At 32.3% G+C, this 16,547-nt stretch overlaps 1 protein-coding gene across 1 annotated transcript; it reads right to left on the bottom strand.

Moving 5' to 3' along the window:
- Positions 1-11,711: 11,711 nt before the first annotated feature.
- LOC7490219 (uncharacterized) lies at positions 11,712-14,401 on the bottom strand. Its single transcript, XM_024605642.2, has 2 exons — positions 13,916-14,401; positions 11,712-13,825 (listed from the first exon to the last, which is right to left on the bottom strand). The coding sequence occupies exon 2, from the start codon at positions 13,646-13,648 to the stop codon at positions 12,128-12,130; it is 1,521 nt and encodes a 506-aa protein (XP_024461410.2). The 5' UTR covers positions 13,649-13,825; positions 13,916-14,401; the 3' UTR covers positions 11,712-12,127.
- Positions 14,402-16,547: the final 2,146 nt, after the last annotated feature.

The following is a 16,547-nucleotide window of genomic DNA, read 5'->3' as shown; positions in this document are numbered from 1 at the left end:
ACTTATTTTTTATTACACTACCAAACATCGAAAAATAATTCAATTTTTCAGAATTCACTTTCCAAAAAAAAACAACTTTCCAGCAAACGAACAGGATCTATTTTTCATTACACTACCAAATATCAGGAAATAATTCCTAGAATTCACTTTTATATAAAAAAAAAAAAACAAAACTATTTTTAAGTTTTGAGCAGATAGAATGCGCCAGCTTGGCGCCTTGCCTGCATATACAATTTCTTCATCGTTAATATATTTTATTTTTTGACAAATTCTTTGCAAAATATAAATTCTTAGGCAGGTGGAGTGCCATATTGTTTTACCAATAATTGTACTGCTAACGGGAACCTTTTTTTTTTTTTTTTTAATAGACACTTCTTTTCTTAATCAATGAATATTTTTAACTGATGTGATAATGATATTTTAATTTTCATGTAATTTTCGAGATGAACCAACATGAACAAAGTTCTTAAATATCTTACATTATTAGATAAACAATAGAGGTCAACACAAGTTAATGTTTTCTTATACTTAATATTTGACTTTCATCCTTGCATTCTTTTCTATTTCTCTCGTATAAATTACTATCTTAACTAATTTCATGGTGAATTTATTTTTCAAGCAAACTCCTAATCAAGCCCAACAAAACTGATATCCAAGCCCATAATCAAACCCACATATTCTGGCAAAGTAATCGCAAGCATGGAAATCCTAACATTCTGTGTGAAGTTTTTTTTCCTGATAATTATATATGATTTATCCTTGCGTCGTCTTTCAGTGGTAAAACAGATTTTTCACAAATTCTCATCGGAACTTATTTGAAGAATTTGAAGTGCCAAAGGGGCCATCGCTCCAAAGAGATGAACAGTATGAGAACTAATTTGACGTTTATCCTTTGTCTTCGCACACATCTTTGCTTGTATTTTTCTCAACTTCAAAGTGTCATCTTGTTTTGTAATGAAAAAAATGATTCGCGAAGAAAAAGCTACATTAACGGTTGATTCTTTGATGTCTTACTTCTTACTATTGCTGCCATGATTTTTACTATGCTTGTAGCTGGGAAAACGTGATCTTGTTCTTGAGCATTAAAGTTACTTGGAAATGACTCGCCGAAAGTGTAGCCAGAGCCAGTCTTTGTAATCACATCTTTACTTGATTACGCCGAGTATTATTCCAATTCTACAAGTTGTTCTTCCCCTCCCTTTTTGCAAAAGGTAGCCGTTTTTTATTCAGTAAAACTGCTACTTGTCGTTTGAATTACTATATCTTTCTGTCTCGTAATTATTCGCTCTTGCTTTGATGGTTAGTGATCATGACATTCAAAATTCAATCTAGATACACATTAAGATTAATTCCATCCTTTTAATACAGTTAAAATTAAAGGACATGCTAGGACTAAGAGTTTTTTTTTTTTTTTTTTGGGGGGGTGGGGGGGGGGGGGGGGGGGGATACATTTCCTGGTGTAGTAATTACGACCGCCTCAAGTTATCTCTCTATCCTTGTAAGAAAAGGCCTTGAAATAGTCCTGAAACCAAATTAAGATAATCTGGAATCTTAGTGTATTTAAGGTTGTTCCAAACAATCCTTGTCCTCTTATAGACAAAGGCAAACCCCAAATTAGTCACTAGACTATTTGGCTAGTCTCAACCAAGTCCTAAATAGAATTTTTCAAGTCTCAATCGTGTTCCCAAATTATAAATTATTCTCAACCATGCCCTTCTATTCATATGATAGTATGCATTTCTAAGCCCCTTCTAAACTACTAATGTTTAATGGATTTATCCAAATTTAGTAGGTTGAAAACTTCCCAAAAGCAAACCCTAAATTTGATTGAGTCCTTGACCACATGAAAGCGATAGAAAATGAAGTTTGTTGTAAGTCAAAACCCTCAAATACTAAAAATATCATAATTATAGGAAGACTCTTAGAATACTTAATTTTATTTGTTCACGTCTCACTTGCTAAAAAGCTATTACAATTCTTTATATAGAAAAAATAAACTAGAAAATTCTAATAATACCGAATAGAAAAAATAAAATAGGAAAACTATTATCTTCAATTGAGAAAAAAAATTTACAAAAGCATAATGATACAAAATTAAAATTAATAAACTAAGAAAAATATTTATTTTTTTAAAAAAACCCCTCCATCAATCTTCTTGGGTTGCAAGGAACTCATCCTCAAGTTCAGACCTCGGTAAAAAACCATTTTTTACCATGAACATCCATTTGTGTATGGGTCACGCCATCATGGATCCCTAATATATTTGTACTGGCCTTTCCATCATAGGTCTTTAACACAAATATTTTATGTGGGATGCCCCGTCATAGATCCCCAGCACAACATCTGTGTACATGTCATCTCAACACAAGCCCCACAACCAAAACTTTCAATAACAACATCTGGTGTCAATGAAAACAACACCCTAGTTATGAGATGTCTTTTTTCCAGGGAAGAACCTTCTTATTCTCTTCTACACAAGCATGTTATGTTCTACAATCTCTTTCAACTATAGTTATTAAACATAACATAGAAATCAATGAGCTCTGATACACGTTTTTTAGAACCTCCAACCAAAATCACTTGAAATGTTCTCCAACCAAAATCACTCGAAATGTTTGGCCTTTAATACTAACTAATGTTGACGAGAAAAAATGATATCAAGGTTTTTTACAAGTCAAGACCATCAAAGACCAATAATATCATGACTATAAGGAAATTCTCAAGATATCTAATTTTAGTCATCCATGTCTCACTTGCCAAAACAAATATTACAACTCTTTATATAGAAAACAAACAAATAAAATAAAATAATAATGATGGAAAAATAAAATATGAAAATTGTTGTCTTAAAATAAAAAAAAATAGAAAAACATAATCATATAGAATAAAAAAATCAAATTAACTTAGAGAAATATTTATTTTTCCAAAAAAACTCCTACATCAATCTCTTAACTCTTTATTTTGTTCTGTATATGTCACTTTTATCATAGTATCATTAGTTAATGCCTTTACATTATTTTTTGAAACCCACAGTAACTCTTTCATTTTGGTGAGAATTAAATGATAAAAGGAAATAGAACTAATAAAAAAAAAACTAAACTAACCTAATTAATTAAAATAAAATAAAAGTCACATTTTTAATTACTTAATTTCATAAATATAAATGGAAAGATTAGAAATGTGTCACTAATAGAGTATTTGTTTGTGAGGTATATTGTTTATAAAAAGCATGCAATATATATTTTTTTACACAATACACCTCTTAAACAAACATACTCTAAATCACGTAATATCATGAAATAAATATATTTATAGAACACAATAAAAATAGATGTACTCAACAAATATGAAAAGAGGAGAAGGCTAAAATTAAAAAAAAAAATTGAAAGTGTAAAGAGATGAAATCTAGGTAATATCCCATGTTTTAATAAGCATGTCCATTCTATTAAACCCGCGATGAAATGATTTTAAGTAATGACAAATCATATGTGGTGGTGATAGTTGCATTTCGTCTTAAGCTTGAACAATAATAAAAATAAGAACACCAAGAGTCGGTGATTCTAAGAGTATCTTCAATCGGAGGGCCCAAAGTTCGCTTTCTAAAATCTGAACGCCCTCAAGCTTGTTTTCCCACTATTTGGTCTTGAAGCCCATTAATCAAATGAAGTGAGGATTAGGGTTTTTTTGTATTTTTTTAAAAAAAATGATAGATTAGGAATAGTTAGCATGATATTTATAAAACTAAATTCATTAATACGACGACGACGACAACTTGAGAAAAGAATTGACTCGAACAATGAATTCTCTAGGTTAAAAGCCTATAACAATTCTTTATGAAGTATTTTTAGGTTTTCTTTATTTGATGCCATCAATTACTTTATTTATTTTCTTAGAACTAACTAATGTTTTTCTTTTTTAGAATTCATCATTTTAAGAAAACCGAGCCATTACAAATAACTAACTAAGAACATGTTTCTTTCTAGCATTTAAAAATGTTTTTGAAAAAAATTATATATTTTTATTTTTTTTTCAAATTAATTTTTTAGTATTTTTTAATTGTTTTGATGTGTTAATATTAAAAATAAATTTTTTAATATATTTTTAAATAAAAAATTATTTTAAAAAACAACCACCTCAAACAAAATTATTCATTTGCTACAAACTCCATCTAAATTGTAACTTTTTAAGAGTTGACTTATAGCACATGGAGAGTTTTAACGTTTTTGTCAAAAAAGAGTCTTAAACAAGATGAAAAACCAAGATTATTTAAATACAAAATAGAAAGAAAGAAAAAAGAAGACCCGTAGGGGTGTAAATCTAGGCATGGAGGCTAAGCCCTAAGGTGATAGAGTGGGACCCAAGAATTGCGTGGCTTCGTAAGCTGACTCACTCGCCACGATTTCATTAATATGGATGGGCTATGGGAAATGGCATGATGAATGGGGAGCAAGCATGATGAGAGAAAGGACGGGTGGCTTTGAGAAGGGCCCACAAAACCCCTTTGTCTCTAGTTGGATGCACATTCTCATCAACGTCAAAGAACCTTATTTGCCGTGCTGTGGGCTTTGCTGGGAGACAAATCTAATCCAAATAGCACTCCCAATATTTATCAAAAAGTTTCTTATTTCTCCATGCTTGAATTTCACAGTTTTACTTGCCTATGCGATTTTGCGGTAAAATGTCTTGTTTCCAGTGCTATTTTCCCTTTTCTTTTCTTGCAACTCTGCCTTTATTACCTGCAAAAAAGAAGAAAAAAGCCATAATCATGTTAAACTCAATTGCATTATACAAGTTCTTGTTTGCAATTAAGCATCTCCTCATTACAAGGAACCCTAACGGCCACTAGCAAATCTTAAGAGCTTCAAAGAAATGATTCCCAGATTTTGCCCATTCTTAGCATGCCTTTTTCACTATAATTAGCTTATCATATGGCAGGAAATCAAGAGCCCTGAAAGAATGTTTGCATTGCAGTTAATGAGTGTTTGTTTTTGCGTCTAAAAATATTGTTGAAAATTCTTGATTTTTTTTTATTTTTAAATCATTTTGATAAGCTAAATTTTTGATTTTTTTTATTTTTAAATCGTTTTAATAAGCTGAAAAAACCACAACTAATACAATTTCAAATATTTTTTTAAGTAATATATATAAAATAAATCAAGTTTTTTTTAAAAAAACTGTACCTTTAACATTAATCATTGTGAGACTGTTACATGGGTAGCATCAAAATTTGTTTTCGAATGATGTAAAATGTCTCTTTATAACCTTAAACTCTTGTGGTTAAATCTAATCAAGGAGGTTAATTGATTTGGAGGCAATGAAAAGGGACATTTTGCTTTATGGAAACTATTAGCTTGCAGTTCATAACATGACAGTAGTGGCAGACAAATGTGGACTTCATGAAAATCACTCCTGACCCACCAAGGCAGACAAGTCATAATGCAAGATTTTAAATAAGCACCACAGTAAATGGAGTTCCTGTTCAAGTACTGGTTTTTACTTCGAAAAGTTTCTCCATTGGAGAAGTCGTTGAAACAAATAGTAAGTCACCGTTTGATCCTGGAATTTTGCTCCTTTTTTTTTCTCTAAAGTGTTTTTAAAATTGGTCCTTGTTTTAAAAAATATATTTTAATAAATTTTTCATTAAAAAATATTTTGCATCGTAACTAGTATTTAGCAATTTGCTTGAACCCTAGAGTACAATTAAAGGAAATAAAAAGCTAAGTATAGAACTGTATTCTCTGACAACACCATCCAGATAAGGGACGTGCCGAGTTTAATATTAAGTGGTGTTATGTCTTTGACAGGATTAAAGTGTTAACTATGCTTTAAACTTGTTTGATTATCAAAAGTAAAACAAAAAAGTTTTAAAAGTTGTAAGAAACTGAGCTAGATGCTAAAAGACTTGACCTCCAAAGAGAGTTTTTCAGGGTTGTTTGCGGGGGAAAAATCTTCATGATCTTCATTTAAATATGTCTATGGATTTTGTAATATTGCTATAATTTAAATCTCAGAGGCATTTTTCATATTATTACCGGATACCGTTAATGATCACACGACTAAACAGCTACGGCCTTCAGTACAAAAGTCGGCACTAGGAGATGAAACAGATGATTTAATTATGTAATGGGATGATATTCAAAAGGCAATCCTTTGGTCTCACACCTCTTCCATTTTATGTGCGTGCTGGAGAGCTTTGCGTGCTATCTACACGACTCATTTCAGTACTGTATGCGCACATACTGATAGCTTTTGGGGGGGTTTGATGTGTAGTAGCACCAAACATTTGAAGAGTTTTCAAATCGAGGCTCCTAAAAACACCCTTTTTGATGGGACTTCTCTCGATTAAGATTTCTTGTGAATTAATGTTAAAAATGATATGACGTCAATAATAGGTGTATGCAATTTATATGAAGCAAGATTCGTTAGGTGAAACATTGAGATATGGCCTAATTAACTAGGGATATTCATATATGAAAACATGGATGGGATGAAGCTCATGAGGTTCGATGATGAAGATATGACCTAGTAAACTTGTTTCGCCATCCCAAGGTTCTTCTTTCTTCGCACCACAAGATGTTGTCTTGCATCCTCCGCTCTTTAATTGTGAAAAAATCTCTTGTTTTCACCTAAGAAACCTCAATTAAAGCACCATTAATTTCTAACTGGTGTTGCCATTTGCCACAAAAGAGGAAACTCCTAACCAAATAAAGATCCATCTCCATCCCTCCTAGGTGGGCAGGATATAGACGTGGGAAGCCTCCTCCAAGAGAGAGACCACCGAGTATTAGCTATAGGAAGACGTCCTTTTCTGTAGAGAAGAAAGATACCGTCTCTTCTAAAAAATTGGGGGGAGAGAGGTTATTACATGATCTTTAGACACTTTACTTCTATCTAATCTGTAGTATTTAGCTACTTGAAATGGGAAGAAGAACAAGGGAAAATTGCAAATTTCCATGTAATTTGTCTTTATACTAGAGTACGAGGAAAAGGAGGGGGAGGGGAAAAAAAAAAACTCCCGTGACCAACGTAAGCCGTTCTCTTTAAATTTGGAGCGAATGCGTGATATTTTGTTAAGATTAGGATATAAATGTTTTATGGATTTTAAAATTAGGATATATATATATATATATATATATATATATATATATATAAAGAGCAAGAAATTGAAAAGAAATCAAATTTAAATAAGAAACAATACATAGATTGACAATATGAATCGCTTCACCCCATTCTATTTTCTTTCTCCCTCGGTTTTGTTGAGGAACATAGTCTAAATGACAATAAAAGCAAAACCTTGGATGATTAGGAATTGTGGTTTTGGACAGCATATGCCTATATATACATGGGCATGAAGTAACATGATACGTGTTACACATATATAGATGCCTAGCTAGTGTTAATTAGGATAACCCACGCTACAAAATTGAGGTGCAAATAAGTCAAAAAGCAGCTAAGATTGGATCTGTGCGTTGGGGCTAGCTCTAACCAGAACCCCTTTTCTTCCTTTCTTTCTTTTCCTTTCGTTCCCTTTCCCTTTTCCTTTATAATATTTAGTTTATGAATGAGACTTAGCCTAAATAGACATGATATGTGGACTTGGGAATAAGATACTATTATTCTGCAAATGTGGAAGTTTGTCTTCTTCCAGTATTGGGCACTTGAATATATGCTTTTTCAAATGAGGGAATGGCTTCAAGTGAGGAGGGAATGGAGGGAGCCAGCCTTATGATGAAGATGTCAAAAGTTGTACATCTTTTTGAGCTTGGCTCAAAAATGTAGGGCACTACCAATTTTTATATTTCTGTACAGAGAAAGATGGAGAAAGAATGATGCCCTTGCCATTTTGTGAGACTGTTCCAGCATAGCAGAAGCCTATGGGCTGAGAGATAGCGAGGAGAGGAGTCATCATTGCTAAAGATCAAAGGCTATAGTTATATTCACTGGCATGGACCACCCCCATGATGGTAAAAGAAGTGTCACAAGTCACACCACCACCCTCCTCTCTCTCTCTCTCTCTCTCTCTCTCTCTCCCCCGTCTATCAGCAAAATGCCTGCCCGTGGCTGGCCCTTTAGACTCCCAAAATCCCATGGCTAATCATTTGAGATTTATTTTCCTTGAGAGCTTTGGATTATATAAAACACATATAAATGGTGAGAAAGGAAGGGTGCTCTTTACAAAAGTTTCCAGCCAGAATCCTATAGATTGGCCATTCATAATTCATATGAAAACGTCTCCCCTTTAGCAAAAAGATTCACAAATTTTTGAAACCACACCACTCCCTTTCTCATGATTCAAAATTTAAACACCAAAGGCGAAAGTGGTGGATATTGTATAATTGAAGTGAAAAAGATCATGATCTATCAATCAATGTGATGAAAAAAAGATCATCTACTTTTTAGATTTATATCTCCATTTCATGCAAAGGATAATGCCCACTTTTGATCATGATAACTGTTCCAGAGGAGTGCCTGCTTTGCTATGCCAACCTTTTTCTCTTATTTTGAGAAATTCGACAATTTGGAACACTATTGACCAGCACTCTGATCTGCTGTGCTTCTTCTCTGTAACAAGACGTTCGGCGGGAAAGAAGATTTTTTTGTCACGCACCATGGTTTCGCAAAAGCTACATCTACATCTACATGTTTTTTTTTTTTAAAATATAATTTGATTTGAATGCCGGACAAAATGGTTACACTTTTTCCTTGAAAAAGCTTAGATACGATAATGGGAGGAAAACGGTGCTTGAATAAACTTACACGCTCAAATCTGATGGTGCTAGTCAATAATCCTTCTAGATCTATGGGTTTTTGAGACAAACAATGCATAATGTTTTTTAAAATAATTTTTAGTTTTGAAAATATATTAAAATAGATTTTTTTAATATTTTTTTTAATTTTTAACGTTAACATATTCAAACCATAAAAAAATAATTTATTAAATAAAAAATATTTTTTAAAAACACCAAAGTGAAAAAAGAAGCTGTACTGAACTAGCACCCCTGGCAGGCAACCAGGGAACAAAATTGGAAGGGCCAATTTGTCATTGATTTGATGCTTGGGATTCTTGTTTGCATGTTTTCATGGGTCTTGACATTCTGCAGAGCAACTAATCACTGGAATATCCAAACATATTGGGAGCAGCTGAATTGGGAAAACATAAATTATCTCCTAAATTAGTGATTCAAAAACTTGCGAGTGAGCAACTAATTATAGAGATTTAAACATTGCAGGGTTTGTGTAGAGAGTTCTTCAACAAGTTAACCTTATGAAGTCCTCAGCGTATATATGTTAATTTGCAATCCCTTTGTTATTTTCTTTGAAGTAACATGAAAGCTGTAAAGCACCTAAGAAAAATACGTGAAATATGACTAGTCCCCCACCACACATGCTCAGGTTCAGGGTGATCGGTAATGTGATACTGATTATTTTTTAAAGTTTTTTTATTTAAAAATATATTAAAATAAATTTTTATATTTTTAAATAATTATATTTGATCACATCAATACATTAAAATGATTTAAAAAAAAAACATAAAAAAATTATTATTTTAAAAAAACTTCAAATTTCTAAATAATATAATTTGAAATTCATTCATAAACAACCATTTAAAAGCGAAGTTACAGCTAATGTGAGCTAAATATTATTCTTGTCCACACATGCGTTGTCTGCGATACTCACATAATTTGACTTCTTAAAGCTCACAGTGCACCCACATTTTTAAATGAAAACTTTTGTAAGGTACAATAATCAAATCACTTGGTTCGTTCTAAGGGGGGAAATTTTTTTAAGGCAAAGTAGATCGGTGGGAAAGCTAGGTTTATGTAATTTTTAATTAATGCCCGTCTATAGTTTTTTTTTTTTTTTTTTTTTGCTTCACAGAAGGGCAAAAAAATATCTCCAAGCATTTTATTGCTGTACTAAAAGGGCACTTTTGTCCAACTCGCACAGTCGGTCTCTACTTGTTGGTGTCCTTTAACACCATTAGTGATTTCTTTAGGGGACCTGACATGACATGTATTATATATATAAATATCCTTAATTAGAGGCTTAGTTTTTTTAAAACAAATAAATAAAACTGAAGACCTATAATTTATCCTATAATTTATATATCAAGACTTCAAATTACCATAAAAAATAAAATGAAGCAACATTTTGTGAATTCTTTTATTGTGGAAATAAATACAAAGTGCTAAGTAAAGAAACAAGCAGAACCACGTGCAAGAAGAGATTTGATTAATCTAAGACAAGATTGCGGCGGCCAACGTTTCCCCAAATCGCGCCACCAATCACTCCCTATACATTACGGACACCACAAAATACCACAAAGGTAACGAGAGGATGCGGCAATGCTAGATTGATAGATATTATTATAACGTTAGTATGGTTATGGTTATAATTGTTTTTTTAAATATTTTTTATTTAAAATAATATTTATTTTATTTTTTAAAAGTTATTTTTGATATTAACGTATCAAAATAATTTAAAAATATATATAAAAATATTAATTTAAAGTAAAGAAAAAAATAAAAAAATTTATATTATTTTAAAAATATTTTTAAAATACAAAAACAAACTATACTTACTTCTAGATCAAACCAAACCAGACAAAACTCCAACCCCATGTGTTGTGTTTTTCTTTTTATTAATTTGCTGGCACTAAACGATGTGTTCTTCTTGTTCATCATTCTTGAGTTAATACTCGATAACAAGGACTATAAAAGTGATGGAAACACGAGCAAGTAACACTCACACACATACTTTGATGGGCTCTGTTTTTTTATTTATGGAGTTTGTTAAGTGGAAAATAATTTTTTAAAAAAATTGTTTTTTTAGAGTAAATTCTTGAAAAGTAAATTATTTTTTAATATTTGATAATGTCATATGAAATGAGTTGAAAAATAATTTATTAATATTTTATTTTTTTCAAGTTTATTAAAAGAATAAGAAATAAATTTTACAAATTAAAAAGTTATATGAGAATGAAATTAAAAAAAAACTTAATTTCATAAATTATCTCAAATAAAATAAATAATAATCAAAATAATAAAGATCAAATTTGACAGATAAAAAAATTAAAAGACAAATGAAATAAAAATAATAATTATAATTTCATAAATTATTTAAAATAAAATAAGATAAAAAAATTTTGATTAAAAAAAGATAAGAGAAAAAAAATAATTAAAAAGAATAAGGACTAAAGTTTATATAAAAATCAAATTCTAAGAGTTGAAATTGAAAAAAAAAAGATTCAAAATAAAATATATAGCAATCAAATGTTTGAGGATCAAATTTGATAAAATCAACAAATAATATTACACTTTTAAATTTTTCACAACTTCTAAAAAGTGTTTTTCGTCCAAAAGAAAAAAAATATTTTCCTGAAAATCAAGTTAAATTTTTCTTTAACTGTAAAGTATTTTTTGTTGATTAACTTCTCTAATAAAAAACAAACATAAAAATTCTAAAAAAAAAATTTCGAGTACTTGATCCTCGATCCTCACATCTCCTTAATCCTCCTCAATGTTATGGTCAACTTGAACAAACCAACATGCCATGTGAAGACCATCCAAAGATTAGTCATCACATATATGTAGCTCAAGACTCTTCATTCTTTTACAGCAGGCGACAGAAAAAATCTCAAATTTGACTTCTTTAAAGAGAACATATATATATATATATATATAACCACATTCCAATTACTAAGAGAGAAATTGAACTTCGTAAATTAAACTAGAGCATTTTAATTACTATCAAGAGCTAGGAGAAGTAATTAAGAGTGCCGTGATCGTTTGTATAGGGATGTACAAGGATCAGGAATTAATAATACATGGAAAAATGTCAAAAGAAAAAAGAAAAGCTATTATTTACATATAACTAGGAGAGATTAAAAAGGAAATAAAATCAAAGAAAAAAAAAAGGTGTCCTAATTAGGTTAACCAAAAGTCATGGTTCAAATGGAGAGAGACAAAAAAATATTCTTTTCTTTCATGCATCAACATAGATACTCACCGCCATTTGAGCTTTATCCTCTTCATCTTCATTCTTTCTCTCTCTGATTATGATCTCGTTATCATTTACTACTTCTTAATGGTGATCATCATAAACTAATAATAAGAAACTTATATTCCTAATCAGAAGAACAAATCCACGATTCCATCATACCTTCACTTCTTGTAGCCACATTCTCTTGCCCCTTATTATCACCACGAAAATCTGATGATGATGAAGCCAAGAAGTTAACTTTCCCGTTTGTAACACGCTGGGTTGAGTTATTGTAATTGCCATTAATGGACCTTAGAAGACCTTGTTGTTGTTGATGATGATGATGGCCACCCTCATTTGAACCAACCCCATCTCCCCAGTTTGCAAGATTGTTGTTGTGATCACCTCTTCTCATTAACGTCGCATCTGCTGATGGTGACGATGATGATGAAACTATATTTTGAAGCCCTGTAAGGTTTGTGCTAACATGGCCATGGCTCATCCCGAACTCTTCTAAAACACCCATTTTGAGATGTGAATCATTTGATGGGATTTCTAAAGAAGACCCTTGTTGTGCTTTTGTGGTGCCAAGGATATTGGTTGAATTTGGAAGTGGATATTTGTGAGGGGCTTGAAAAAGAGGGTGGAAATTGAGAATTGGGTTTTGGACGTTGATGTTGAGCAAGTGGTGCGGCTGTTTCAAAAGGCCTAAATCAGAAGGTAGTTGGTAGTTAATGGAAGTTGAGGAGATATTAGAAGTAGTAGTACTATTAGTACAAGCACCGGAATTGTTGATGTTAGTTGTAGTAGTGGAGGCTATAGCATCAACCATAGAAGTAGAAAATGATGATGCAGTAGAGCCTGAAGAGGCAAATGGTGGTGCTGGCGGTGGAGGTGGTTGGAATCTTTGAGCAAACGGTCTTAAAAGGTAAGGAGGCGGTGAAGGGTCCAAATGGTGAGAGACAGCTGATCTCAAAGTGGAGGCTGCAGTTCCAAATAGATCAAGCCTGCTTCTTGGGAAAGGTGAGGATGTGAAGGGTGGTGCAGGGATCCCTGTAAACTCCTGAACCATGGCTCTGAAATTGGTGGTGTCTGTGGTCAAGACAGTAGTTGGTGCACGCCTAGAAGCTCTTGATCTTTTCTTCGGGTTTCTAACCCCTGCAGTGTTACTGACTTGATCATTTGTCCCTGAAACTGGACCTCTTGTAGCACTTTCATGTCCATGTGGTGGTAGAGACTGAAAAGTGGTTCTAGTTTGAGTTTGGTTGGTAAACAACTGTTGGGTTGGTGAGGAAGACGAAATGAAGCCACCAAGATCAGTGCAATTGGGTTCAGATCTTAAGTTCTTAGACCAAACCATATCAAGATTGAGGAGTGAGTTTGGGTTCGTGAAAGGAGGTGGTGGTGATCTTGATGATGCTGATGATAAAGGATCAAAATAGTTTGATAAAGGGTCAAACAACATCGTTGATGATGAAGAAGAGTGGTGGGTTTGGTGGTGGTGGTGGTGTTCTGGTTGTGGTGGTGGGTTACTAGACATGGGACCAACATGGCTTAATGGGTTGTTATTGTTGTTCAAGAAAGCTGAGATTGACTCAGCGCGTGAATCATACTCTTCATCTCCACCACTGGAGGATTGCATACTTCCACTATTGCCAGAATCCATTTTTCTTCAAGAAAAAGAGAGATAAACTAAAAGGGAAAGACGTAAAAGAAAGACAGAGATATGGAGAGAGAGAGAGAGAGAGAGAGATGTATCTATATATGCAGTGAGATTTTTGCGTGCTTACTTATTGACTTACCACACAGACTCGATCAGGCTCATTTAAGAAGGGGGGAGAAGCTACAAAACAAAGCATGTCGTAATATAAAGGAAGAAAGCGAAAAGTCTTCTGGAAGATAAATCAAGGAGAGCTATTCTCAGAAAAAGTACCCCAAGTTGTCTTTAAAGCTCTGATCTACAAAGAAGACAGCGTTTGGCTTGCTTTTACTTGGTTTTGGACAAAAGGGTATATTATGGTGTAAAGAATGGAATAAACAGCCCAGGAAAATGAAATTGATAGTTCCATCAGGGAAGAAAGAGATAGAGATGAATGGAAGCTAACTCTCTTTGGGTGTTTTCTGTTTCCCTTTTGTTTTTAAGCCTAATATGGGGGTACTGAGGTGAATTAGGGTTTTCTTCAAGAGACAGAGAGAAAGAGGGGTGGTTCTCCAGCCTTTTCTTCTCTCAAACAGAGGCCGCTTCTGCTCGCAGTTTCTCTCAAAAGATCAGAGTGGGGTAGCCGAGAGGGAGAGGGGTGTGATAGGAGAGGCAAGGCAACTGGTCAAAGTATGTGAGAGGTGTGGTTTTGATTCAGTGTGAAAAGAAGAAAAGGATAAGAGGCGAGGGAGAGCCGTTAAAATATACTACCACCATAGTACTAGAGAGATAAAAGTCTCTACATTTAAGTGTGGTATTACCATGTTTTTTTAGTTTTTTTTTTTTTTTGATGTTTTAGGATTAAAAATAAATTATAAAAAAAATATTATTTTTAAATAAAAACATTTTAAAAAATGATATCTACCATTCTAGCCCTACGTACTACCACAGTACTGGTACTAGATAGAAAGTACTAAAATTGTCTTCATGCACCGATTAAAAATATATGCTATGATTAAACTTATTTATGGGTGTAGAATAATGTGATGGGCAAGCAACCAAATTAGGAAAAATGGTAGTTGAATGGTATAAAAAGAGGTATAACAACCATCACCAATATTGACCACCATTTACTTTTCAAAAAATCACATATAAAAAAATATAGAAGATGAAGTGTCTCGTCTAGTTTGGACTCCAATCTGGAAATCTAACATTATCTAGATTTTGTCCCATGTTTCCGACGAAGGTTAGGTTTAATGACAGACATAGCAAGAATCATTCATGTCGATGTTATATATATATATATATATATATAGGCTAGTTAATTGTAATTCTGGACACAGCCTTTGACCAAGTCAGGAATCGTGTGATAAAATATCAGGAAAAGAAAATTATGTTATTTGTGAGTTATAATTGAGGAACTTCAGAGAATCTTTCACAGTTTTTTTCTCTGCTGAGACGTATAGAAGCAAAGATCATGAGTTTCTTAACACGAATATACGTGATTAATGTAAGAAATAACTCAAATTAATTTTACATGTTTGGAAGAGAGAAGAAAAAACATCAAATCTGTGGATGGATGGATGGATCTGCTCACCAACACCCTGAGTTTGCTGCAACCATCAAAACTAAAGAGAAGCTATATATAAATAATATTGTTACTGTTTATATCCTTAATTTAGAATATTTAGTAGATTATTATTAAATAAATTACACACACTTGGTAATTTCTTAGACGTCTTCATCATCGTACGTGGTTTGATATGATATATCTCTTGTCAATGATCTGTTCTTGCCGCTACAATAACCAAACCCTAATCCTGAAGACCCGAATTTCAAATCTATACGTAAGGCTAGCTAAAGCAGCTTGTAATTACTGATTCTATGCGATGCTTTAATTATTAATTCCCAACTATAAAATATATATCTACCAGTTCTGTGGGATTTCTTTTTGCAGTTCTTGACAGGTACACCTTACAACCTATCGATCCTTTTTTCTCAACAAACAAACAAGGAACAAAAAGAAACTCTCTAATCTGGTTAAGGGCGAAATCAAATTTGTTTTTAAAAACGGGCCAAATCTAATAAATAAAAAATAATAATAATAATATCACTTCTCCTTGCAAGAACCTGCATCATATTTTGCAGTTCGGTTGTTTAGAGCTCTTTAGAAACAACTAATAATAATAATGCAGATAATATCAAGGAAATATTTTTCATTAGAACTCAAAACCAGACTCGAAAATAATCGAATGATTGTTAGTTGAAGCCTCCCACCACTTCAAAAGTTGTTTATTATGAACCTTTTTTTTTGTTTGTTTAAGAAATAAACAGAAATAGTTAGCATTTTTATGATTTAACTGGCACTGATTTTTTTTGGCCCAAAGATTTTTAATTAATAGGTGATGGTGTGAAAAAGAGAGAGAGAGAGAGAGAGAGAGTTTAACTGAATTTTCAATTCAAAGATGAGTAGATTGCCCTTATTACAACAAAAGCGTGAATTTCTTTTCTGTATTTTGGCTGTTTATTGATTTTTATTTTATTTTTAACTTAGTTCTTATGTTTTGTGTTTATTAGTATTTAAAATTGATAATTCATTTTACTTTTCTTTTTATATAATTATCGCAATATTAAAAAAATATCTTGACACTAAGTTAATATTAATTAAAAAAATATTTTAGCATTGCAATATCATTTATTTTATTTCATGTTTATTGAAAGTTTATTGAAATAGATAATGGTTTTTTAAAACCAAGTTATTAAACTTTGTGAAGTTAATGCCTCATATTGCAACTTTGGCAGGGTAATCCAAGTTGCACTGGTTCATCGATCGTAATACTTCATCCATATATTTAATTTGGGTGAATGACCTTTCAAATCAAAGAACCCACAATACATTATAACTAGATAACAAATTATGACCATA

This window comes from Populus trichocarpa, chromosome 7 (genome assembly GCF_000002775.5).
Source record: "Populus trichocarpa isolate Nisqually-1 chromosome 7, P.trichocarpa_v4.1, whole genome shotgun sequence".
Classification (NCBI taxonomy): Eukaryota; Viridiplantae; Streptophyta; class Magnoliopsida; order Malpighiales; family Salicaceae; genus Populus; species Populus trichocarpa.
This window is presented reverse-complemented; position numbering and strand designations above follow the sequence as displayed.